Source organism: Pteronotus mesoamericanus, unplaced genomic scaffold (assembly GCF_021234165.1).
Source record: "Pteronotus mesoamericanus isolate MK-2021 breed Mesoamerican mustached bat unplaced genomic scaffold, CSHL_Meso_final contig_121, whole genome shotgun sequence".
Classification (NCBI taxonomy): domain Eukaryota; kingdom Metazoa; phylum Chordata; class Mammalia; order Chiroptera; family Mormoopidae; genus Pteronotus; species Pteronotus mesoamericanus.
The window spans coordinates 2,289,643-2,316,081 of record NW_026555046.1 but is presented as its reverse complement, the minus strand read 5'-3'; the positions used below and the strand labels follow the sequence as shown (position 1 = coordinate 2,316,081).

At 41.9% G+C, this 26,439-nt stretch overlaps 1 protein-coding gene across 3 annotated transcripts in view; it reads left to right on the top strand.

Annotated features, from left to right (window-relative positions):
• Window positions 1–2,494: 2,494 nt before the first annotated feature.
• The window catches only part of KANSL3 (KAT8 regulatory NSL complex subunit 3), a 38,754-nt gene continuing 14,809 nt past the window's right edge, over window positions 2,495–26,439 (top strand). For all 3 annotated transcript variants that reach the window (XM_054585977.1, XM_054585961.1, XM_054585969.1), the window contains exons 1-11: window positions 2,495–2,542; window positions 3,571–3,789; window positions 6,462–6,632; window positions 15,644–15,734; window positions 15,839–16,024; window positions 22,398–22,529; window positions 22,776–22,892; window positions 23,116–23,217; window positions 23,326–23,397; window positions 24,695–24,769; window positions 24,940–25,097. In XM_054585977.1, coding sequence (XP_054441952.1) covers window positions 3,575–3,789; window positions 6,462–6,632; window positions 15,644–15,734; window positions 15,839–16,024; window positions 22,398–22,529; window positions 22,776–22,892; window positions 23,116–23,217; window positions 23,326–23,397; window positions 24,695–24,769; window positions 24,940–25,097 — 1,319 coding nt within the window. In that variant the 5' untranslated portion in view covers window positions 2,495–2,542; window positions 3,571–3,574. The remainder of the gene's footprint in view (window positions 2,543–3,570; window positions 3,790–6,461; window positions 6,633–15,643; window positions 15,735–15,838; window positions 16,025–22,397; window positions 22,530–22,775; window positions 22,893–23,115; window positions 23,218–23,325; window positions 23,398–24,694; window positions 24,770–24,939; window positions 25,098–26,439) is intronic.

The window sequence follows — 26,439 nt, the reverse complement described above, 5'->3', positions numbered from 1 at the left end:
TGGCCTAAGTCTGTCTTTCCAACTTCGTCTCTCTTCACTGCTCCACTCACTCACCACTGCTTCCTAGATACACTTTTCTGATCACCTCCCTCTTTTCTTTTTCTTTTCTTTTTTCTTTTTTCTTTTTTTTTAATGTTATCAAGCTTCTTTCTACGGTAGAGCCTTTGTCTTTGTTCCTTCTCCTGGAGAGCTTCTCTCCCACCTTCGACCTTGTTACTTCATTCCCCTCTTTTGGTTCCAGCTTCAATGTCACCTTCACAGGGACACCTTACCCGCCACCCAAGCCAAGGCCAGATTACTGTTCTACTCGCTCTCACGACCTTGAACTTTTCCTTATTGCAATAGGAGTTGCAAGGGATTAAATGCCCGGGTTCTGGAGCCACACTGCCTGGGTACCAGTTCTGCCTTTGATACAAACTAGCTGTGTGACCTTGGGCAAGATACTTCACATCTCTGGACATGACTATAATAGAACCTAGTAGTTGAAAAGGTTAAATGAAGTAAATAATTTATGTCACTTAGAGCTTATTTGGCATTCTCTAAATGTCAGACCTTACTATCACAATTATAAATTAAACAATTATTTATGTAGATTATAAAGAAGTATGTTTTGTCAACACTATATCCTTAGCACCTAGCACAGTACTTATCACATAGTGAGAATTCAAGAAATATTTGTGAATAAATGAAGGCAAAGCGTATCTAACAGGATATCAGAGTAAAGAGAGGCAATGTGGAGAAGAGCTGGCCAACTCTAATCTATTGGATGTCTTGGATGGAGAAAATGATTGAGAAGTTGCATCTAGGTTTAGAGGGAGAGTGGGTTGTTAGTAATTAATCATGTCTGCCTTGGGCACAGGTAAAGAAAAGCTTCAGGACAAGTACGACAGTTTTAACATCCCCACTATAGATAAGACCTTTTGTCATGTTGGAAATAGTCTAAAATTGTGAAGTGAAAATTTGCCTTTCTCTCCTCTGCCCAACCTGACTCTCACCCCCCACCTTTCCTGTAGACAATCAGGACTCCCTGTGGCATTGCGCAAGCTGTCTGGAGGACCGTGTCACTTCCTTTGGGTTAGTCTCTTCACCCTATTTCCGTCAGCATTACAAGTCATTAGTCTCACTCCTGCCCTGGTAGGGCAACCAAAATGAACCCATCCACTAATCACCCTAAAATGATGGACTTGACCCCTGATGGTGTTTTCCATCCCAGGGACACCTGCATTTAACTCGAGCCCAGGGATGTTGTGTGAGCGTATGTGTGTGCAGGGGTGGGTGATGAATCAAATCTCCCAGGGGCCAAGGAGCCCAGTGTGGCTGCCCAGAGGGAGGGCATACACAGACTCTATGCCTGCCATCCCAGAAGGTGAGTCCAGTGCTGCCACAGACTCCAATTTTTCAAGAGAATTGGAAGTCTGCATCTTTATGTGAAATCTCCCAAACTTAAAATGTTTGCAGATAAATAAAATTTTATGAAAGTAATGTGAAGACCAAAGAAATGGTGTTGGGGAGTATGTGGCCCATTTGCTATCTTTGCATGGGCCTCACCAACCTTCCTAGTCCCTCTGCAATGGCCTGGTCCCACTGAGCCAGCCGCAGGTGACTTCTCTTTCACGAATGACCACCCGAATTCCCTCATCAGGAAATCTGTCTTCTTCTGGAACACTCTAAGGTCCCTCATGGTGATTACCACTTAAGTCTATTTGTGTTCTTTCCAGGTACCGTTATTATCCTGTTTCAACAGCACTCTGGATAAATGTTTTTCTTTTTCTTTTATTTATTTATTTTTAAAAGTTTGTTTATTTATTTGTTTGTTTATTTATTTATTTGAGAGAGGTGAAGGAAGTGTAAAAGACAAGGGAGAAACATCTCTGTCAGAGAGATACATCGATCTGTTGCTTCTCAAATATGCCAGGACGAACCAGCATCCCCAGGCACGTTCCCTGACCGGGAATCAAGCCAGTGACCTTTTGATTTGTGGGACAATGCCCAACCACCTAAGCCACGCCAGTCAGGGCCTTTTATTTATGTTTAATAGGCTTTTTTTTTTTTTTTTTTTTTTAGCAGTTTAAAGCTCACAGGAATTTTTATCGTTCTATTTACTTTCATCGTGGTTGTTTCTCGGGAGTAAAATTCCTGACGAGCCCATTCAGGGGTCCTAATCTGGCAGAGGTGACAGGCGTGGGAACATCACGGTGCGGGCTGGAGGACTGGGGCTGCACGGCCCAGTCTCCTCCTTGGTCCTAGCACTGCAGCTGAAAGTGCAGGAGGCAGATCCCCGGACTCGGCGCTGACCTGCCTCCCAGATTCCCGCATTCCCGATTCTCCGCTTCCCTACTTTATGGCAGGTCAGCGCCGAGTCCGGGGATCCAGACTCCCCGCAGGGTCATCCACTCCGGGTTTTACCGCTTCCCACCCGCCCTTCCCAGGTTATTGACCGCTTCCGCGTTTTGCTTGGAGCCTGAGAGCCGGGCGTAGGGGCGTTAACGCGCACGCGCTCTGGGAGCCTGTCCGGGCTGAGCGCGCGGCCCGCGGATTGTGGGTAAGAGAGAGTAGGCCTACTGGGGTGGAGTGCCTTGGGGGTCGCGATCTGGGGCGGGGACGAGTGTCGGTGCTTGGCGAGGGCCTAGGGGCTCCCCGGCATTCAGACACCGGGGGGCTCGCTGGAGCCCCGGCCGGGGCGGCCGGACGTGTTGGGCCGCGGGCGCCGAGCCGGGCGGGAAGGCGGACGGACGGGAGGCGGGTGCGAGGCAGCGCCTCTAGGTCGCGAACTCGGGGATTTTGTCCAAGTTGCTTCGTTCCTCCCCCCTCCTCTAACTGCTGCCTCCTGCGAAGTGCGAACGATAAGCTCCGCCTACTGGATGGTGCCGATTGGCGGTCCGGTGGGGAGAGCCTCAGGGGTGGCGGGAGTCCCGGAGGTTTACGGGAACCGCCCACCCCGGGATGAGAAGAGGTCCTCCTGGAGTGGTATTTGTTACCGGTTCGGGAAGGATCCCTCATTTGTACGTTTAAAAACTCCAGAATGTTTATGAAGTCGTTGCAAAACTTTTATTTAACCTCAAACTAGAGATTTAAAGGGCTTCCTTGAGGCCCACATTGCCCTGCCGGTACTGTGAAGCCCGATGAAGCTTCAGGGAATGGGGAGAACAGATCCTTACTTAGCTTGAGAAGCACTAAAACTTGTGGTAACTGTTGTTCTCCACAACCCTTCTAGCCCACATAGGGAATCGAGGCGCTGGCCAAGCAAGTTAGTGTCTGTCTGAGGGAGGCCCTTGCGGCCCAGCGGAGTCACTCAGCTCTCCAGTGAAAGAATTTTGTAGAGATTAAGTGTGGAAGACCTCGTGATCCCGGAACCTTTTTAGGGGAAGGTGTGAGATCTCAGGAGCCCTCCCTGTGGTGGGTGAGGGTGTGCAGTGTAATGGAGTTTCAGTTATGAATGATAGGAGGTCACAAAAGTAAGAAGCATATGAGATGTTTCAGGTTGTCAGAAATTTAGAAAATAGACTTAAACTTTCCACTGCAGGTGACTAGCATGCAGTTACTTATTCTCTGACTTGCTCCCCCCTCCAGTGACATGGCCCACCGAGGTGTGGAGAGGGACTTCCAGACTTCAGCACGGCGCATGGGCACCTCACTGCTCTTCCAGCTTTCAGTGCATGAACGGGAGCTGGATCTGGTTTTTCTGGATCATAGCTATGCCAAGCCATGGAGTGCCCACCCAGACGCCAGCAGTGCCCGGCCTACCCGCATGCTCTTTGTTACTCCGCGAAGGCAGCAGGAAAGTACCATGTGAGTTTGGGCTCCCCTCCTAAGGGCTGCGGTTGCCGAAACTGGTCAGTGATCAGATGGTGGGGATTCCAGACGACTTGACTGTGGAGGATTGTGTAGAGGTGGTAGTGGAGTGGGTGGCTTGGATGTTTACTTCAGGCGTCTCTGGTAAGCAGTGAGGATATCAGGCCTATATGGACATCAACATTCAAGACATCTGATGAGTTAGGAAAGCAAGGATGTTCAAAAGAAAACAAACAACCTACTCCATTTAGGTAATAGGACTTGTATGGAAGAGGATTATTTAACTGGTGAAGAAAAAGACTGAAGAGTTGACTTAAAACTGCCACGCAGGATTAGACATAATTCCTTTAGTCTAGTGTTGCTGGCTTGCCCGAACACTGGCAACAATAACCTTTTACTGGCTTTACCTGCAAAGTTTAGGAGCATATTTACAAGACCTTTCTTTCCTTTTGCCTTAGCTTGTTTCAGAACTCACTCATGGGTGATCTAAACCCCCTCTTAGGTCTGATTATATTTTCAACCACCCTACATTACAGGGTAAGGATTTTTTTCCCCCATAAATTTAGTGTGTAATAGGTGATACAATTACATTTGGCTTAAATAAACCTGTTTAGCAGTTCTTTTGAACTTTAAGGTATTATAAGTACTTATACTTCAAGATTTGTTGATATATTTTGATGATCAAATCACACCCTTATGTAATTTTGTAAACTGCTTTGGGGAGGAGGTTTTTTGTTTGTTTGTTTGTTTGTTTTAATTTGACTTAATGTTCAATCTTTCTTCTAGCACAGGTTTTAAATTTCTTGGGTAATAGAGATCTTTTATTTTGTTTCTTAGACCCCCCATTGAGCCTTAATGAACGAGAGGTACCATGATAGGCATATTTTAAACACATATAGAATAGTGGTTTTTATTTCATTTCCTAAGGAGAGCGGCATTCTGTTGACTTTTTTTGGTTGTACAGGGCACAGGACCTCTGACTTTAGGGAATATCCAGCATAATTCTGATGCTTCTGGCCCAGGGCATAACTGATTAGCTCCTTTAAATATAGAATTTGAAATCTTTTTCTCTAGTTATGTAATAACTTCTTGCTAATATTGAAACTCCTGTGTTTGTATCTCACATTTTTTAAAAGTGAGATTTTGTAGACAGTCCTTAGGAAATTATTTCCTCTTATAAACCATCTCCATTTATAGGTCTTGAAAATGGGAGTTTGGCATGTTCTATAAACTTATTGTAGTCCATTGTGTCTGGAGTATGGTTGTAATAGGGATGTAAGTGGGAGCTAGGAGAGAAGTGGGTAAGGCTCCTTCATGTAGGAATTTGAGTCTAAGAGTCATGAGAAATCATTGAAATATTTTAAGCTAGAGATTGGATTTATATTTTTAAAAAAATCACTTTGAATGTTTGTTGAATAGATAATAGAGTGAGAGTAGAATAGAGAAGACCTGCTAGGAGGCCATTATTGTAGTGGGGGCCAGAGATCATGATAACTTGCATAGGGGTGGGAATAATACAAATAGAGAAAAATGGATGGCCTTGAGATATATTTTGTAGGTAGAGTCAACAGGGCCTACTGTACTGAATTAGAAAGGGGCCAGGAGTAAGGGATAGGTGAAATTAGGGTGACTCAGATTTCTGGCTTGAGCAGGTGGTTGGTGCCATGAGTTGGGGAAGACTCAGGGAGGATATGTTGGAATGATGAAATCGAGAGTTCTCTTTTAGACATACAGGTCTAAGTGCCTCACCCAATGTCTAACCCAGAGGAGATAATCAGCTCTTTCACCCACCACTCAATCTAGCTACACATGATTTCACTTCTTTTCAGAATGATGTAATTATTCCAGACATTGGGAATGGTTGCAATAAAATCACTGAGGTCAGAAAAAGTTAAAATGATGTTTGGTAGAAAACCAGTAGACCAATTTGATTGGCATAGTATTTGGGGTGACAGTTGGTGCAATATCCTTATGGCACTAGGATTTCCTTAACAACATTTTAAATAATGAAAGATCCTTCAGATGTCCATTTCTGTTTGTTTCTGTTCTAGGCTCTTTTCACAGTGAGTTAAATAGCTAAAGTGTCTACATTCCATGCAGTCTGCCTGAGACAATCAGAGGCTTTATAATTAACTACCAGTTGACTAGACAGGGAAAGTTTGTTTGAATAGTTAAAACTCAGGATCAGTACTATCCAACAGAACTGATAGAAATGCTCTGTACCTGTTCATCCAGTACAGCAGCCACCAGCCACATGTTTGTTGCGCACTTGAAATGTGGCTAGTGTGATTGAAGAACTGAATTTTTAATTCTGTGTAATTTTTCTTAATTTAAAAAATTTCACATGGCCTATACCTGTTGTGTTGGAAATCAACTGTTTGCTTATGGAATATATTTGTCTTTTAAAAAAATAGCCATTTTTCATTTTTTGCATACAGTCGTTCTGAAATGACTTTGTGTCCCCTAGCATATAAGTGTGTTTCAGAGGGCAGAGGTCGCAACAAGTGTGGGAAAGATGACTTTGGACCATAATTTTCTTGTGGAGTTAATGTGCTTGTGCATACTTTAAAGCCGATTAAAACTAAAGAGGCATTTTTGGCAACTAGATGATTGTTAAACACTTGTGTAAACTACATGCCTCCTGGTCCTATCTTCTCTCCTGTTTACAGTGAATCAGATGTCCCAATAGATGTGGAGACAGTGACATCAACCCCTGTGCCACTCTACGACAATCAGAAGGCACGCAGTGTGATGAACGAGTGTGAACGGCATGTCATCTTCGCCAGGACTGATGCAGATGCCCCTCCCCCACCAGAGGACTGGGAGGAACATGTCAACAGGTAGGCCACCTCTCAGGAAGACTGGTCACTGCAGCATTAATGTTCATTGCACTGTAAATATTTTGTATCATCATCTGCATTGAAACTCATTTATTAGGCACTTACTTCATTTGCATCTACACACCTGTTCTTCTACCTCTGCATTATAAGTCTCAGCTCACCATGCAGTTGGCTTCATGAGATGAGGGCTTGCATCTCTCCCTCTTCGCATCCCTGATACCCAGGACACTGCCTGGCACATAGTAGTCATATGATAAACATTTATCAAATAAATAAATGAGTTAAATTTGATAGGTATGACTAACTCTGTAGCTTATATAGTACAAGATCTGATATGGGAGTTACCCAGACTACGAAAACAAACAAACAAAAAAAACCCCAAAAAACATTAAATGTAAATTTGTAAGATACTATTTTATATGGTCTATAACTAGGGTCATGAAAATATTTTGGAGTCACATGAAAAGCTAACAGATGTTTGATTTGAATGGCTTTTATATATAGATTTGCATTCCACGGTTTTCAGGGACTACTTCAGTCTATTTTTATGAGTCGGCTGACTTGTTACCATGCTTCCTGCTGACCTGGGAACTCCACTCTCCTCTCTAGATCATTTATTTGGAGAACATTTATCTTTTATTTATTGCATAACAACCTTATGAAGATAAAATTTATATACCATACAACTCACCTATTTAATGTGTACACTTTAGTATATTCATCACCACAATCAATTTGATGAACATTTTTATCACCCCCAAAAGAAACTTCATGTCCATTAATAGTCTCTTCTCATTACTTCCCAACCCCTGGCAACCACCAGTCTCCTTTCTGTCTCTTTAAATTTGCCTATTCTAAACATTTTATAGAAATGGAATCATACAATATGTGGGTTTTGTGTCTGGCTTCTCTCACTTAGTTTAATGTTCTCAAGGTTCATGCATGTTATAGCATGCATCAGTACTTCATTCCATTTTATTGCCAGATGATAGTCCATTGTATGAGTATACCACATTTTGTTTATCTATTCATCTGTTCATGAATATTGTGGTTGCCAACACTTTCTGGCAATTATGAATATGCTGCTGTGAATATTCATGTACTTGTTATTGTGTGGACTTATGATTTCAGTTCTCTTGCATATTTACCTAGGAGTGGGATGGCTGGGTCATATGGTAACTCCACGTTTAATTTTTGAAGACTTTCTAGGCTGATTTCCAAAGGGACTACACCATTTTACATTCCCACCAGCAGTGTAAGGGAGTTCCAATTTCTCTACATCTTTGCCAACATTTACTGTCTTTTTCTTTATTATCAACATTCTAGAAGTTGGAAAGTGACATCTCAATGTAGTTTTAATTTGCACTTCTCTGATGGCTCTCTTGTTTATTTATCTGCCATGTGTAAGGGAATGTTAAAAATCTTACACAGGCATTGGTAGCTGGTATGCCTGCCATAATGTTGGAGAGATCTTATTTTATAATAATGAAAGAGAAAGAAGACATTTGGTAGGAAGAAAAGTAGGAAAATTTGAGGCAATTGTCATGATTTATGAGCCCAGTCAAAGTTGGGAATAATATTGAGCAGATGTGCTTGTGTGATCAAAGTGGTGGCTGTTAAAAAGTGGAGCAGCTCTGCACTTTGATTGAAGAATTTGTGAAGAAATTGTTTGGGATCTCTAATTGGAATAACGTTGTGCCCTAAGAAGGGGAAATGCTCTCCAGAGCTTTGGATAAAGAAGAAAAGCTGCTACTAGTGAAGATCAGCTACAGGTATATTACCGGAGTCAATGAATTCAACAAAATGGTTTGCCATTGTTGTTACAGTTAATAATAAAAAATAGTGATCAACCACCATTTGTCAGGTGCTTTCTAGGTGCCAGGCATTGTGCCAAGCTCTTCATGTGAGTGATCTCTTAATCCTCCTAGCAACTCTTTGAGGTCTATCCCTTCTTCCTCTCTATTTTACAAGATGGAGAAATGGAGCTCAGGATGGTTAAGAAATCTTAGTTAGGAAGTGATGGAACAGAGATTTGTTCAAAGCAGGCAGTCTGCCTCCAGAGCCCAGTGTTCTCAACTCCTCTATCCACTCCTTAAGGGAAGTAAAATGGCAGTTGGTGGCTGAACAAAGTGAACCTTTGTGGTGTCCTCAGTGTGCAGTTGCATAAACTGCATGGAACTGCATGAAGTTTTTTTAACAGTTCACCTATGGGCATGGTCAAGAGTTTTTTGGGGATACTTTATACTTACCAAAGTCATCAGAAACTTAATAATACATATGAATACCAGTTTCTTAGTTTACAAGGGCAGGTATAACTGTAAGGCAGATGAGACACTGGGATGGCCTGGCCAGAGCATTGATTTCAGTAGGAGAGTCTGAGAAGCCATCTTATTCCAGAAGTGCAGAGTCTGCCCTCGAGGCTTCTGCCTTCAACTAGGTGGCTAGATACACCCATCTTTCCTCAAAGCAAAAGAGATCACAGAGTAGGCCTCACAGGGCACAGCTTCACCTGCCCAGTCCTGCAAGGAAACACTGACAGGCTTATCTTTCTCCATGAGGACCTCCATCCTCCTGTTAATGACATTACCATAGATTGATATGATTAATTAGCGCTCAGTTTATCTCAGACTATTTGTTTTTTAGTGTCTGATGAGATTTTGGAGGCGTCCTTCTCATTAGCAACAGGCTTACAAACCATCTCTTCAGGTAGGTCACTTTTGCACATAGCTAATTATATTATTTGATGATACTTAACTGGCTTCACTTTCAGAGGTCACCTTTTATGACCTTGTCCCCAAACTCTGGATCCATAATCTGTTGGAAGCTTTCAGTTAGTTCCCTCTGCTCCAATTATAGTCATCTTGTTGCCATTCTTTCCCTTGACTTGATTGTTAAATTGCTGCTTCTTTTCTTCCTGTATAAAATCATGTAAAATTACAGTTTTCCACATCAAAAACTCACGGATTGTAGGACTAGAAATTTGTTTTTCCTCAGAGATCTTTCAATGGAGTAAAAAACTTAGTTTTCTTTGTTTGAGTTTTGTTTTCCCCTCTTGAATTATTTCAGTAGTAACTGTGTTCAGATAACTTTCTGTGTAATAGAAAATGAAGCCCCCTCCTCCCTCAACTGACTCTGACTTTCTGTAGTAATGCCTGATAATTTGTGAAGTAATGTAAGTCTCCTTCTCTGACTGATGGAATTGCCTAGATCAGGGGTTAGCAATCCATGTCCTGTACACCAAATCAGGCCCATTGCTTGTTTTTGTAAGCTGGTGAACTAAAAATGGTTTTCACATTTTAAAATGGTTAAAAAAAATATCTAAGGAAGACACATGGAACTTGGATTTCAGTGTCTATGAATGCAATTTTATTGGAGCATGGCCATGCCCACCCTTGTAGGTATTGTCCATGGCCGCTTTTGCATTACCACTGCAGAGTTGAATAGTTGTGACAGAGACCACATGGACCACACTCAAATATTTACTATCCAGTCCATTGTAGAAAACATTTCCTGACCTCCAGTCTAGATCATTTTCCTGTATCTGCTTGCCAGAGTTGGGTGACTTGAAGAGCCTTTGAAAATGATTTACACGTTGGCGGAGTAGCTCAATTCATTAAAGCGTTGTCCTGATATGCCAAGGTTGCAGGTTTGATCCCTGGTCAGAGCACATACAAGAAGCAACCAATGAATGGATAAATAAGTGGAACTGGAACAACAAATTGATGTTTCTCTCTCACTTTCTCCAAGATTAATTTTTAAAAAAGAAAGAAAACTTTATTTAAAAAAAAAATTTACATTTTGCTGGAGTAATAATGTTTTCCTAAAGAAGTTGGATCAGCTTCTTTCCCCTCAGATGTTTCTCAAATGTCAAGTTTAATTAGATGCACAGCTTTTGAAAACATTCAGTAAAATACTCTTGATACATGATATGTCTCAGCATTGTTCAAATGGATTTTAGGACATTTCCAGTAGTTCAGTAAAAGAGTCTAGTGTCCTAAAGCAGGTTGTCTTATCTTAGAAATCAGAACTTCTCTGAATTCAGCCAAAAGAAAGCCATTCTCCTTTCTAAATATGCTCTAATGATCTCTCTCAAGGTTGTATGTGTTTGTGTATTAATCTTAGATTGGATGTTTGAAATTTTGAGTCCAAGATCTTTGTGTTGTTTATTTCCCCTCTCTCCTACCCATCCTCTTCCCCCTCTCCCTCTCTCTCCCCTTCTTTCTTTCCTTCTTTTCTCTTGGTGTCTCAGCGTAAAATTTTTATAATCTGAAAGAGTCAGTGTGACCTGTTTCATCTCTCTGGATGTTCTTTGTCTCTCCCTGTTTGATTTCTGGTTTAAAAAAAAAATTCCTGTAGACATTTTAATATTGAGTTAGTCTCCCTTGAAAAATTAGTTTCTGTCAGAGAAAGAATAGTTACCTTTGAAAATATTAGGCTTTTCTATGGCCAATGTGACTTTTTGGCTCTTTTGGATAAGATGATCCAGAGGTCAAAACATCATTCAGGTTCAGTCAAAGCATGGAAAACATAAGATTACCTGATCTCATCCAAGAAATGAAAAATAGGCGTTTTGCACTCCTGAAAATTGAATAGATTTAGATAGGGGGACTGTGTTGACTCACCGCAGTTCCCATCAGCTATTTGACTGTTTAAACTTGTATTTAAAATTCTGTCTCCTGTTTTTAAAATTTTCCTTAATTATATCCTTTGCATGCTCTTTATCTTAATCTTAGGTTAGATCTTTTTTTTCCTGCCCACTTAATTTTCCAGCCTTCCACAAAGCTGACAAAATATAGAGGACATATTTCAATTCTTGGAATCACTTTGGTGTATATCCATCAACAATCCTAAGAACTCTTTCTGGGATTTTAGACTCCCAGCATTGTGGCTTTTAAATTTAATTTTAGCTGTCTTTGATGCAGAGGAGTAATTTCTAAATAGCTTTCTAACCCCCTACCCATTTTGTTCACTTCATCTTCCTTGCTGCCATCATTTTTGGTTTCAGAATAAATATAGAGTAAGAAAAACAAATGGAGAAAACATCCTGTTATGTAATGAAAAAGAAGATAATTTTGGAAATGCTGTTGGTGCCTCATAAATAAATTATGCCTCATTCGCTGTCCTTGGAATTAAAGTTTGCAGCACGATCAATCAGTAGACTTTGAGAAAGCTTAAGAGATAGTTGGACATATAGAAGTTGCATTTGTTGCCTAACCTATAAATGTGCATTATTGCTGGAGGCTTTCGAGATGTCACAGGCTCTTTATACATTTTTTCACAGAAATAGAAATTAGAAGATTTTAACAGATAGCCTTTGATCTTTCATTTCCACCTCAAGAAATTTATCCTTCAGAGATACTTGCACAGCTATATAAAGCTGGAGATAGATGTGTGCATGTGTGTGTTATGGGGAAAGGAGAGGTGGTCACTGCACCTGTTCATAAGAGCAGTAAAAGGGACAGAGCCTAATAAATGCGCACTGATAGGGCAGAACCAGCCAATAAAAACAAAGAGGTGTATTAACATGGAAATACATCCATGTATCTCCAGAGAGCTTTTTAAACTACTTGTGAACATCCTCTGTCCTTCCACCACCATCAGATCCCCAAGCTCACTAGACACTCACTATACATGAGAGAGATGCTACTCATGTGAGTGTTTTGTGCATTTAAATAATGTGAACAGCTGGTTCCCACAAGCCTTCTAGACCCATGGTGTCCTGTGTCTCAACACTTGAATTGAAGCTCCTACTCCCACCTCCTAAATCCAAAATCTCTGAAGACCAAGCTACAAGAAAGCCTAACAGGATCCGATGAAGTAGCAGGAATAAGCCAAGAGAATTAGGGGAAAATAAGTAAAAGGACAATTTTCAGAAACCTGAGACTGTTTCTGGTACCCACAAGTGTGTTAAAAAGGAGGTTTGGAGGTTGAGAAGGGAGTTAGTGTAGCAAAGAAAGCTTCTGAAGAATTCTGTGATTGTGGACTTCTGCTTCTTTCTTACAACTGTTGTTTCCATCGGTAATTAGAGCTAACCTGAGTTTTTATTGCTAGAGAAACCTAAGATCCATGTCTGTTTTACAGTTGAGGAGACTGAGGCCACACATCTGGCTCTTCTTTGCAGAGCTGGTTAGAATCATGGCTCTGAGTTAGTGTTCTTCTGGACTGTGTAACTGGGCAGTTGTAAAACACGTAAGTGAGATTTATTTTACAGAAGGAAAAGAAGTTGGACCATATTTTCCTCCTTTCTAGAGGGTGTTTACGCCTTTCAAGGACAGTGGGACATTTGTAAAAAGGGAATTACAAAGGATAATTTATCCTCCCTTTTATAGTGACTGGGCCATGTTATTAGTGTTCTTAGAAAGATAAACTGTAGAAAATAGGGTACCTTCTTGGTGGGGTGTGATGGGAAGGATGCTGGTATGCAGTCAAATAAGAGGTTTTGAAATTGTTTGACCACCTTGGTATGGGGAAAGGCTCCAATTACTTGCCCTGAAGTCAGGTTTCATTGTCTTCTGCTGCTTGGTCCCTAAGTGCCTAATGTGGTGAGGAGTGTGAGGGTTTGAGCTTATGCTCATCTGTTTACAGGACTTAGAATGTCTTATGCACACAACTTACCCTTATTTGTTCAGCAGATGCCAAGTTCCTACTATGTGTCAGATACTGTTTTATGTGCTGGGGATCTAGCACTTAAACAAAACCGACTAAAGTCCCTGCTGTCTTGGCCTTTATATTCTAGCAGAGGGAGACAGACTAAAGAAATAAATAAAATGATAGAATGTGAGATGGTGATATGGCTGGAAAGGGGATAGGGAAGCCAGGATGGGAGTGTGGTATTGGAAGTTTCATAAATAGGGGTGAATTAGAGAAGCCTCAGTAGAGGTTACATCCGAGCAGTGACCCGAAGGAGGTGGACACAGAGCCATTGTTCGAGGGAGAGGGCCTGGAATACCAGGCCCCTGGCTGTGATATGGGAGCCTGCAGAATGGGGGGTGGGGGAGCTATGTGGGGAAGCACAGAAGTCAGGGGCGGTTGTGAACTTATTCCTGCTACTTTACCAGGGTCTAGTCAGGTTTTATTGTAGTTTGATATTCAGAGATTTGGGACTTGGGAGGCAGGGAGTGGGGTCCAGATAGCCTATGGCAATAATGTGGACTTTTAACAGATTGAAATGGGGCCTTTGAAGGGCTTTGAGCAGAGTGACATGGTCTGACTTAGGTTTTTTTAATTGATTTCTTTCCAAAAGATTGTGCTAATTTATATTTCCATCAACAAAGTAAGGAGACACCTATCTTCTTACATCCTCACAGCACAGAATAGTATTAAACTTTTTAATTTTACCCACTTGATTGGCAAAAAGTATTTTATTTTTTTAATTGCATATTTGATTTTGAACAGGATTAACTATACTTTTTTGTGTGAACTGCGTTTTCATGTTCCTTGCTCATTGTTTTTGTTTTGAGTATTTTGTCTTTTTCCTAATTTTCTAGCAGTCTTTCTATTTTAATAAAATTGCAGGTGTTTTGACTTTATGATACTTCATTTTTTTCCTTTACAGAAGTCTGAAATCCTTATGTAGTACATTTATCTTTCTTCTGTTTAAGGCTTGTAGGTTTTAGGTCATACTTAAGAAAGGCTTTACATATTCTACGATCAATAGATAGATAGATGCCACTGTTTCTTCTAGTACTCTGCTAATTTTATTTTATTAGTTTTTAAAGAATTTATTTATTTTTAGAAGGATGGGAAGGGAAGGAGAGAGGGAGAGAATCATTGTGTGGTTGCTCTCACGCGCCCCCTACTGGGGACCTGGTCCATAACCCAGGCATGTGCCCTGACTGGTTTGGTTTGCAGGCCAGCACAAATCCACTGAGCCACACCACCCAGGGCATGTTTTTGATATTTAACTTTTTATTCCACTTGAAATATATTTTGTATGGAGGGGTCCAGGGTTTCTTTTTTCATTTGGCTACCAGTTGTCTCAGCTCCACTTCCTTTATCCCTACTGGTTTGAACTACTACTTTGGTCTTATTCCAGGTTCTTATTTGGATCTGGCACCTGCTTTTAAAATTTTTTTTAAGATAATCTTATCGCCGGTTTATTTTTATAGCTGGGAGATTTGGTAAACAAGTATTAATTGGGTATCTTCTGTTACATTTCTCTCAATGTCTTTAGGAAAAATACTGCCCAGAGTTGGGGTATCAGAGTAAATAAGGTCGACTGGAGTGGAGGGGGACTTCAATAAGTGTCGCTTCACTGTGTAGGGTATGACTGGTGGGGACAGGGTAGTGGGACATGTTTCTAATTTCAGAGGTTCACAGCTGAGTTGGAGGAGGACACATCCTGCTATCCACAAACAGGATAGAAGTGTGTATACCTGTGTCCTGTGCTGATGACACAGTGTTAACTAACATGGAACAGACATTCAAAAGTAAATTTGTTAATTGTGTGATATACAGAAAAAAAAATACAGGGTGGAAATGGAGAGGTTAGTGTAGGGTAGAAGATCAGGGAGTGGGAGAATAGCCACTTTATTTGTTATGTTTCTGTTCTATTTTTGTTCTTGAAGCTAATTTAAATGGACCTCTTATCTTAGTCTGAGGTTCCAGTGTACTAAAAGGCTTGCTCATCTTGTCTGCCTTTTTGTGTGAAATATTAACCTTGTGAAATTCAAATATGCCTGTGCAGTGGAGCCATTCTTTATTTACTAATGGATTATTTTAGCCACTACTAGGTAAACAATTAGCTTGGGTAGCACTATAAAGACTTCATTTTGACTAATTTTGACTTGTAGTGTATGTATTAATACAACTGTATGCTAAGGTGGCTTATTGGCAGAACTGGGACTAGAATCTTGGTCTTGTGCTTTAGTTCGGTGGTCTTAGACTAAGCTACGTTGAGTTACGCCGTTTTACAGTGGGAACAGAAAGACATGGCATAATCTTTGTACAGTGTACCTGCATGGGGAGTGTTCCTAGGGTTTGACTTTAACTCCTCAGAGTTTCCCTTACAGAACGGGCTGGACAATGGCCCAGAACAAACTATTCAACAAGATCCTCAAAGCACTGCAGTCTGACCGGCTTGCTCGCTTGGCCAACGAAGGGGTGAGACTCCCAAAGCCACCCACAGTGCGCCCACGCATGCCCCGCCACCCCCGGTTGCTGACAACGTGGGCCTCATGTTTTATTGCTCCATGTGTGTCTTCCAGGCTTGCAATGAGCCAGTGCTTCGCCGCGTTGCTGTGGACAAGTGTGCGAGGAGGGTGAGGCAGGCCCTGGCAAGTGTGAGCTGGGACACCAAGCTGATCCAGTGGCTGCATACCACCCTGGTAGAGACCTTGAGCCTGCCCATGCTGGCGGCCTACCTGGATGCTTTGCAGACGCTAAAAGGGAAGGTAAGGCTAAGATTGGTGTCTGCCTTGTGATGGGTAGCCAGCCTCTGCTGTGGGTTCAGGAAGTGGGGCTTGGCAAGGTCATTGCTTGGTCAGCCAGGAGGGCATGACTGAATCTGCCAGGTTTGCTATTAAAATAGGAGACATAGTATCATTTCACATTTTCGTCTGATGTAAATGTCTTCAGCCTTTCTGACTCCAGGATGAGGTGTGGGCTCGAAAACCAGAGTATACATATAGCCTCTCCAGCCCTGTAGCTTGTGGTTTGAGTCACTTCTGAGGTGAGCTGAGAAAGGAATTGAATTATCAGGGAGAAGATGAAGTGTTTACCAGGCAGGAGTGTTGAGATGGGGCCAGAAGCAGATCTGTGAGCTCAGAGTGCAGGAGTCAGGGATGGGGAAGTATCCATTCATGTCTTAGTCTCTCATCATCATGGTATGAGCCTTCAGTAGCAACACTTTGACTATAATAATTCTCTAAAAGACATATCTACATTTTTCTGCTTTTTCACTGAGATAGTATTGCACAAACTTAAATTATTTGGGTTTTTTTTTTACATTATATTTTATTGTTTATGCTCTTACAGTTGTCCCAATTTATCCCCCTTTGCCCCCTCTACCCAGCACTGCTCCAGTCCCTTAGGTAATCCCCACACCATGGTCCAGATCCTTGGATCATGCGTATATGTTCTTTGGGTACTCTGTTCCCTATGTTGTACTTTGATCACCATGACTATTCGGTAACTACCAGTTTGTACTTCTTAATACCTTCACCTTTTCGTCCGTCTCCCTGACCCCTCACCCATCTGGCAACCATCAATATGTTCTCTGTACCTATGATCCTGTTTCTGTTCTGCTTGTTTGTTTATTTTGGTTTTTAGATTCAATTTTTGATAGGTATGTATTTATCGCCACTTTATTGTTCATATTTTTTATCTTCCCCTTAAAGAGGACCCTTTGACATTTCATATAATTCTGGTTTGGTGATGATGAACTCCTTTAGCTTTTTCTTGCCTAGGAGACTCTTTATCTGTTCTTCAATTCTAAATGATAGCTTTGCTCCTCAGCTTTGCTATCATTTAGAGTAATCTTGGTTGTAGGTCCTTGCTTTTCATGACTTTGAATATTTCTTGTCTGCAAAGAAACCTTCTAGCCTGCAAAGTTTCTTTTGAGAAATCAGCTGACAGTCTTTTGGGAGCTTCCTTGTAGCTAAGTAACTACTTTTCTTTTGCTGCTTTTAAGATTCTCTGTTTGTCTTTAACCTTTGGCATTTTAAGGATGATGTGTCTTGATGTGGGCCTCTTTGGGTTCATCTTGTTTGGGACTCTCTCCTTCCTGAACTTACATGTCTATTTCTTTCACCAAGATAGGGAAGTTTTCTGTCATTTTTTCAAATAGGTTTCCACTTTCTTGCTCCCTCTCTTCTTCCACCACCACCATGATGTGAATGTTGATATGCCTGAAGTTGTCCTAGTGGCCCCTTAACACTATCCTCATTTTTTTTTTGGATTCTTTTTTCTTCTTGCTCTTCTGATGGGCTGTTTTTTGCTTTCTTATATTCCAAATTGTTAATTTGATTCTTAGCTTCATCCACTCTATTGTTGATTCCCTGTAAATTGTTCTTTATTTCAGTTAGTGTTTCTTTCCTTTCTGATGGGATTTTTTTATTCTGTTGAGGTCCTCACTAAGTTCCTTGAGCATCCTTGTAACCACAGTTTTGAACTCTGCATCTAGTAGATTGCTTATCTCCATTTTGTTTAGTTCTTCTGGAATTTTGTTCTGTTCTTTCATTTGGGCCATGTTTGTCTCCTCATTTTGGCAGCCTCCCTGTGTTTGTTTCTATGTATTAAATAGAGCTGCTACATCTCCCAGGCTTGGTAGAGTTACCTAATGTAGTAGGTGTCCTGTGGAGTCCAGTGGCACAGCCTGTCCTATTACTCAAGCTGGGTAATCAAGTGGTACCCACCATGTGGTTGGTGTGCACCCTCCTGTTGTAGTTGAGCCTCGATTGCTGTTAGCATGTCCAAGATAAGCCACCACCTGTGTTCTGTGCGGGGTCACAGCATGAACTATAGAGCTATCTGCAGATGGCTGCTCCTTGTGCTGGACTTGGAGGTGCCCAGACAAGGCCAAGCTGTGAACCAGGGCCAACTGCTGCTAGTGCTGGGGTTGGGGTAACCTAGCGAGAGGTACAGGGCTCACTGAAGCCAGATGTTACTTGTTTCAGAAAATTTAGGAAAATCTGAAGCATGAACCAAGACAGGCCATTCACATGGAAAAGCCACTGGAGACAGCTTGGATGAGCCTGAAAGCTGGGTTTGGCAGAGCCTCTGGGAATCACCAGGGCGGGGCAAACAGTGTGAGCCAGGGTGATGGAGTCTCAGATATGGCACGTGCCTGCCCCCTCTTTGGTGGTGGAGGGGTGGGGTGGACTCAGAAAAGGAACAGTGGCCTCTGTCAGCACTTCTCTCTGGAAGAAAACTGCCTCCCAGCTCTCACCCTGATGCTGCACAATTCAGTTCCTCGCTGTGTGCCTCAGGTGCCTTTCAGTCTGCTGTTCCTATGCTGGAGCTCAGAGGGAATGAATCAGTAAGTCTGCAGGCCCTTTAAGAGGAATTGCCAGGGAGTCTAGAGTTTCTTTCTTCCACAGCCTCAATCCCCACTAGCTTTTTATGGCCAGAAGTTAGTGGGACTTCTTGGCACTGGAACCCTAGGTTGGGGAGCCTAGTGTGGGGCTGGGACTCCTTGCTCCTAAGATCTCCCTCCTGATTTTTATCTGCCATACATGGGTGTGGGACCAGCGTCTTTCATGTCTCTGCCCCTCCTACCAGTTTCAATATGGTTTCTTCTTTAGTTTTGTAGTGGTAGGACTTCCACTCAGCTCAATTTCTGATGGTTCTGTGTGATGGTGCTCCTATAGTTTAGTTGTAATTTTGATGTGGTTGTGTGAAGAGGCAAGCTGTGTTTATCTACAGCTCCATCTTGACTGGAAATCTCCCCCTAAACTGTTTTTTTTCTTTCATGATTCCTCTTTATTGCAATTTCAGTTACTGCCCTGGGCTGTGTTCAGTGTGGTACAGTACGGGTTCTGGGGGCGTATTGTCTGGCTCATGTCATTGTGATCACTAACAAGCTATGTCATCTCAAATTAGTATCTCAGTTTTCTCATTTGTAATACATGGCTAATAATAATACCGACGTAGGATTTTTGTGAAAATTAAATTAGTTGATCCAGATAGAATGCTTGGCATAAAATTTGGCCAAGTAAACGCACAATGACTGTTAATAATTATGTAAGTTCATAGGTGCTTGACATTTTTAGAGCGTTTTGCTCTAATACAAACGGCCTCAGACAGCTTGGATTAGTTCAATTCTTGACTTTATTTTTTCCTTAAGTTTTTCTTTCTTCTCCTTTGTGGTAAGGTGGCCTATTTTGTTGCTATAATTACCCTGGCCAACAGCTTCCCCCCAGCCATATCCCCAAATTTTCAGACTCATTGTTTCCAACCTGTTCTTCAGTTGAAGGATGCTGAGCTTGCTTGAAAGCAAAAGCAGACTGGCTTAGTGCAGAAATAAAATTCAGGACTAGATGCAGTAATTTATGCAGATATTCATGGTAGGAAGTTTGATATTAATTTATTTATTCAACAATTTATTTAGTGCCTGTAATGTGCCAGGCACTGGGGTGAGCAAAACAGAAATGCCTCCCACCCAAACTCTGATAGAACCTATTTTCTAGTGGAGAAAGAGACCAATGAAAAGAGAGGCCCAGACTACCCCTTTGTTGCTGCTCTGCGATAGAACCCTGAGCCCAGAAGGTGCGTGGTAGGTAGTGTGGGGCCAAGATAGACTCAGCAGAGAGTGGCAGCCTGAGAGTATTTCCAACATTTTAAATGTTGTCCACATCACTCTACCCATGGTAAAAGAATAACACTGGTATGTATGCTATGCAGATGAATGCTGATAGTGTGCAGAGGCCCACTTCTCTAATAACGACTCTGCTTTATTCTACATGGCCAGCATGACCGCAGTGTAATTCCCCTTGTAAGAAAGTTTGCATCACTTCCCTACTTACCAGGTTACTCCTGGACATGCTTAAGTGAATGAGGTGGTGTCCAGGTTTCAATGAGTGTGACAGATATCTGGGGGGACTCCACAGGAATGCACAGTTGCTGCTGCCAGGTCCTAGCACAGATTAGTGGGAATGGCTGAGGACATGCTAGGGTGTCAGTCTGCAGTGACCCCAGCTGAGGTGCTGTCCAGTCCAGGTTGTGCTCTCAGCAGTGGTTCCACTAGGCTCTTATAATATTTTCCCATAACTGTCAGATTTATAAGAATTACTTTGGTTGTTCCCCAAAAGTTTTCCTGTTACCTGCTGAATGAAAATGTAGGTGGGTGATTTCATGCCCTTGGCCTAGCTGCTTTTCACCCTTAGATCCCTTATAAAGACAGCAAGAAGGTATAGATCCAGCTTCTGAATTGTCTCTTGAGAGAGATGCAGTGTTGGAAAGACCGAAGAGCTTGGCCAGCCTAGCTCCCAGCAGAGAAGGTGGTTATTAATTGGTCATTTCTAAGCATTCTGTTTTGAGAGAAGGCTTTTTTGTTTCAGGGGTGTATTTTACTGCCAAGTAAAAGCTTTTAGAGTCTAATTAGATCAGATCCTCTGCCTCAAGGTGTTGAGTGGCTTAGAGTATAAGTTACAAAGAAATGGCCAGGTTGGGGTGAAGATCCTTTTCAGTTTAGCGCTGGCCTTTGTTACGAGCCCTGCATCCTCCTTCCTTACTGGAATCCTTGACCTCAGGCCATCTGTGCCTAGAATAAGCCCTTCACATTTGTATTTGCTGCTGCTGTTAACTATTATTTTTATTATTTTAAAAAATTATAGTTGACCTACAATATCATATTATTTTCAGGTGTACAATATAGTAATTAGACATTTATGTACTTTCTGAAGTGTTCACCATGAAAAGTCTAATACTACCCATCTGACATCATGGATAGTCATCACGATATTATTGACTATATTTCTTATGCTCTGCTTTACATCCCGTTACTGTTTTTGTAATTGTCAGTTTGTACTTTTTAATCTTTTCCCCTTTCTCATCCATTCCCCAATCCTCCTCCCATCTCGCAACCATCAATTTGTTTTCTGTATCTATGAGTTTGTTTCAGGTTTGTGTGTTCATTTATTGTGTTTTTTAGATTCCACATATAAGGGTAATCATATGGTAATTGTCTTTCTCTGATTGACTTATTTCACTCAGCACAATACCTTCTAGGTTCATCCATGTTTTGCAAATGACAAGGTTCCATTCCTTCTATGGCTGAGTAATAGTCGATTGTATATATGTACTACATCTTCTTTATCCATCTGTTTATCAGTAGACACTTAGGTTGCTTCCATATATTGGCTATTTTAAATAATGTTGCAATGAACATGGCAGTGAGGGGTGCCGCATATATCTTTTTTCAGTTTGTGTTTTGGATTTCTTTGGATAAATAGAAGTGGAATTGCTGGATCATATGGTAGTTCTGTTTAATTTTTTGAGGAACTTACATACTGTTTTCCATAGTGGCTGCAACCAGTTTATAATTCTACCAGCAGTGCACAAGGATTCCCCTTTCTCCACATCCTTGCCAGCACTTGTTGTTTATTGATTTACAGATAATAGCCATTCTGACGGGTGTGAGGTGATATCTCATTGCAGTTTTGATTGGCGTTTCCCTGATGATTAGCGATGTTGAGCATATTTTCATGTGTCTGTTGGCCATAACTCCATAAAGACCACTATTAACGTTTTGGCATATTAACTTTTTTTCCCTGAGTAGAGATAATTTTTACATTTTCTGCTTTATCTTTAAAATTTTTGCAAAATTATTTCCTTATGTTATTACAAACTTTTAAAAACATTTAAAATTAACCTTAATACTGAATTATGTAGATAATTTGCATAACCATTGTCTTATGTATGTGTTTAAGTTGTTTCTGATTTTTGATTATTTTTGAGAGTCGAATCTGTCTTTTGTGTAACTCCCACCCCATGTGTGTGTGCATATGTGAACATGCATGCATGAGTGTTGCACACACATATCTATCTGTGATAAAACTTTTAGGAAAGGTTCTTAAGGGATAGGAATAAATTTAAGTTTTTTGATACATGTCACCAGGTGTCTTTTCAAAGGATTGTACCCACTTGCTTTAATGGTGGGAGGCATACTTTTCAGCCATCCATTTTTGTATTCTTGTTCCTGAATGAAGTTCAAGAGGCATAGCAGAAGTCTGTCTGGCTCATAGTGGGGCTCTGTGACCCCCCTGATTGCTGCTTGTGGGCAGGTCTCTTGCTTCACACCGGAAGCACCTTTGTTCTTCCTCCTAGATCCCTACCTTGATTGACCGGATGCTTGTGTCATCCAACACGAAGACCGGGGCTGCAGGAGCTGAGGCCTTGTCCCTTCTACTGAAGAGGCCCTGGGACCCTGCTGTGGGAGTGCTTTCTCATAACAAACCAGTAAGTTGGGTGGCTCAGGATTGGCTATGGCCTGTGGGTGTTTAGAATCTGGTCTTTGAACGTTGGCAAGAGGATAGTAAGTAGCTTGTTTAACTTTTTTCATTGATAATTGGTCGTATATAGTGCTTAACATAGTTTCATAATCAAGTTAGCATTGGTTGGGATAAAAAGGTATAGGGACACTTGGGATTTTGTGGAGAAACATCTCTTACTCCCTGGTTCTCTGTTGGCATTCTTCTTCCACAGAGCAAACTCCCTGGCTCGCCACTCATTCTCATTGCCTCCTCCGGGCCCTCCAACTCTGCATTTCCCACCTCGCGCCGCCACCGCTTCTGGCAGTCTCAACTATCCTGCTTAGGCAAGGTACGTATGGGGGACAAGAGGAATTCTGTCATGGGTGGGAGTATAGACGAAATGCAGCAAGGGGTCAAAATGAATGAGTTTAAATGTGGAGCTTCCCCAGCTCTCTTTTCTTTCTGAATTCAAGTAGTGCTTATCCAGGGTGATGGAATCTAGGGTAGGTTAAGATTTGAGAGAAGACTTGAAACTGACCTCTGCTGGCATGGCTGCCACTTCCTTCCTTTAGGTCATCCCTGTAGCCACCCATCTGCTGAACAATGGAAGTGGGGTAGGCGTTCTGCAGTGTCTTGAGCATATGATTGGGGCAGTGAGAAGCAAAGTGCTGGAGGTGAGACTGCCTCTACATGAGTTCACTGAGGTACACCCAGCCTTCTGGGATTTTTCTGCATCCATCTTTAACCTCCTATCTAACTATCTTCTTTCTCTTTCCACAAAGATTCACAGCCATTTCCCCCACAAACCCATTATCTTGATTGGCTGGAATACAGGAGCTCTGGTGGCCTGTCATGTAAGTAACACCCACCTTACTTGGAGGTTATCCTGGGATAGACTATTGCTATTACTGCTGATAGCCACCATGGAGTCCTCTTTTATGTTTCAGGCACAGTGCTAGATGCTGGAGCTACATAATTACACTTATAACTGTAAAAGACAAACTTTATTTATAAAATTCACTGTGGAAAATTTTAGACAGAAACGTAAAGGGCTCTCACTGAGCTTTACCAGTGATCAACTCATAGCTAGGTGTTTCTTCATGTTATCCCTGCCCATTTTCTTTCTCTGCTGATATTTTGAAGAAGATCCCAAATATCATATCATTTCACTCATGTATATTTCAGCATGTATCTATGAAAAAATTCCTTTTTTTCCCTCCAAACACAAGTATTATTCCCCCACCTAAAACAAAACAATTCTTGTAGGCAATATATTTTTTTAAAGATTTTATTTATTTATTTTTAGAGAGAGGGGAAGGGAGGGAGAAAGAGGGGGAGAGAGACATGGATGTGTGGTTGCCTCTCGTACGTCCCCAGTTGGGGACCTGGCCTGCAACCCAGGTATATGCCCTGACTGGAAATCAAACTGGCAGCCCTTTGGTTTGCAGGCTGGCACTCAACCCACTGGGCCACACCAGCCAGGGTGGCAAAAATTTTAATAGCTCCGGAATTTGCTGTTGTGTTCATGTTCTGCCCCTTTCCAAGACATTCCATTTGTGTGAATTTTAGTTTGCATAAGGGTCCCTGACCTGTCCAGAGCCCCAGTTCTCAAGTGAATCAAATAAGTGAAGTCTGTGCTGCCTCCTGTAAAGCTAATCTAGTCAAATATGATATTTCGGGCCATGAGAGGAGAAGGTTATCTCCTCATAGCCCTGCCCACAGGACAGCAAATTCTCTTAGAAATTTGGGATGTCTGGAAGCTACCCAGTAAATTCAAGATGGGGAGATTTTCTTCACCTATGGAAGAAGAAAAGCATTTGTGTTCTGCTGATAATATTTGCTGTAAGGGGGGGTGGGCGGAGTGAGCAAGAGACCTCTAGTCTAGGGAATTGACAGGATGGAAGTATTAAATCTCCCATCCTGTGGTGCAGTCTGGGCTAGGGTCCTCTCAGGGCCCTAGTTTTCCAGGTGGTAGCTGCTTGTGGAATGGCACATCTGTGTTCTGTGCTCTTATTGCTGCCACCGTGGCTAGTATTCCTGGGGAGTCAGGACAGGGAGGGGTAGATGAGGCTGGCTGTTAGATATGGACTAGCACTGGGTTCTGGATAGGAAGGCAGTTGACCTTGAGATAAGCCATTCCATTATTTCTAGGTATCAGTGATGGAGTATGTCACTGCAGTTGTCTGCCTTGGGTTCCCTCTGTTCACCGTGGATGGCCCCAGAGGGGTAAGCATGGGGTGCCTCTGATTGCTGGGCAGGTAAGAGTAGGGAGTGTGTGCCTCACTCAAATTGGTGTGCAGTGACTGCAGTGGCCCGGTTGACCTCCTGAGCAGACTGACCAGGGTAGTGCTCAGTGAATGTGAACTAGCTGATTGTAAACCCTGTACCTGTTTTAGGATGTGGATGATCCCCTCTTGGATATGAAGACTCCGGTCCTCTTTGTTATCGGTCAGAATTCCCTGCAGTGTCACCCTGAAACCATGGAGGACTTTCGGGAGAAGATTCGGGCTGAAAACAGTTTGGTGGTGGTTGGGGGAGCTGATGATAATCTCAGGTGGGTAGGCCCATTCCTGTGAGGTGGGGAGGTAACTAGCTATAAGCTGATCTGATTCAGACTAAATATGAAAAGGGGCATTAAAAAACATATTTTTTACATTTTAACTAATTCAAATTTATAAAATGTTGCAAAAATAGTACAAAAAATTCCCACATAGCCTTCATCCGGATTTCCCAAATATTAGCATCCTAAATAATCAATGTATAATTATCAAACTCAGGAAATTAACATTGATATGATCCTATTGTCCAATCTACAGAGTCAGATTTCATCAGTGTCTCTGGTTCAGGAGCCAATCTAAGATCACATACTGCTGTCAGTGCCATGTCTTCTCTCTCTTACTTAACTTGGTACTGCTTAGTCCATCATTGTCTTTTATCACCTTGACACTTTTGAAAACTTTTGGCCAGTTATTTTGTCGACTGTCTCTCAATTTAGGTTTTTGACTTTTTTTTATGATTAGGTTGAAAATACATATTTTTGGCAGTAAGGCCACAAAGACGAGGTACTGTCAGTGCCCCCTCCCCCACCCAGAGGATACGTGATGTTGACATGTCTTATCAGTGGTGAAGTTAACCTTGATCATAGGTTAAGGTGGCATCTGCCAGGTTTCTCCACGATAAAGTTACTATTTTCCCTTTGTAATTACTAGTTACCTTGTGGGGAGAAGATACTTTGAGACCCTGTAAATACAGTCTTTGTCATCACGGTTTCACTGGGGTAGGCATTTCTTTACATTTTGTTCCTTACTGAGGATGAATATGAACACATTCCATTTGTATTAAACACCTTTTATATATTTTGGAGGCTATACAGGCAAAGTTTGAGAGGGTTTTATTAAAGCACCATTAGTTATTAAGGCGGCCTCTCCTCTGTTACAAGACCGGCTGCTTGCAGGGCCTTGAGTTAGGTTTCTGTGAAATGTACTGAAAAAGATGTGTTATTTATGGGGCCTCCTTTTTTTTTTTTGTTCACTCTTAGAGATTCAGTCATTTGTTTGCTTACTTAACTAGAGAGCTTAAAGTGGGTGCTTGCTCACATCTGCCTTGTTGTTTTCTTACTCAGACATTTGAGAGAATTCCTTCTAGTCATGGTTATTTGACAGCCTGTTGGGATTTGGGCCAGCGTTGGGAGACTTGGGAGATCTTCAGTCTGTGAGGCCATAGGTATAGGACTTTCGGAATGTGCAGTTCCAGCACTTCCCATATGTTCTTTTGTGCAATCATCCAACTCCACAAGTGAGGCAATATGGTTCCCTATTTTGCAGATATGGAAACTGAGGTTCAGAGAGGTTGCAATACCTGCCTAAGGGCTAACATAGTCTCTCCCAGGCCTAGAA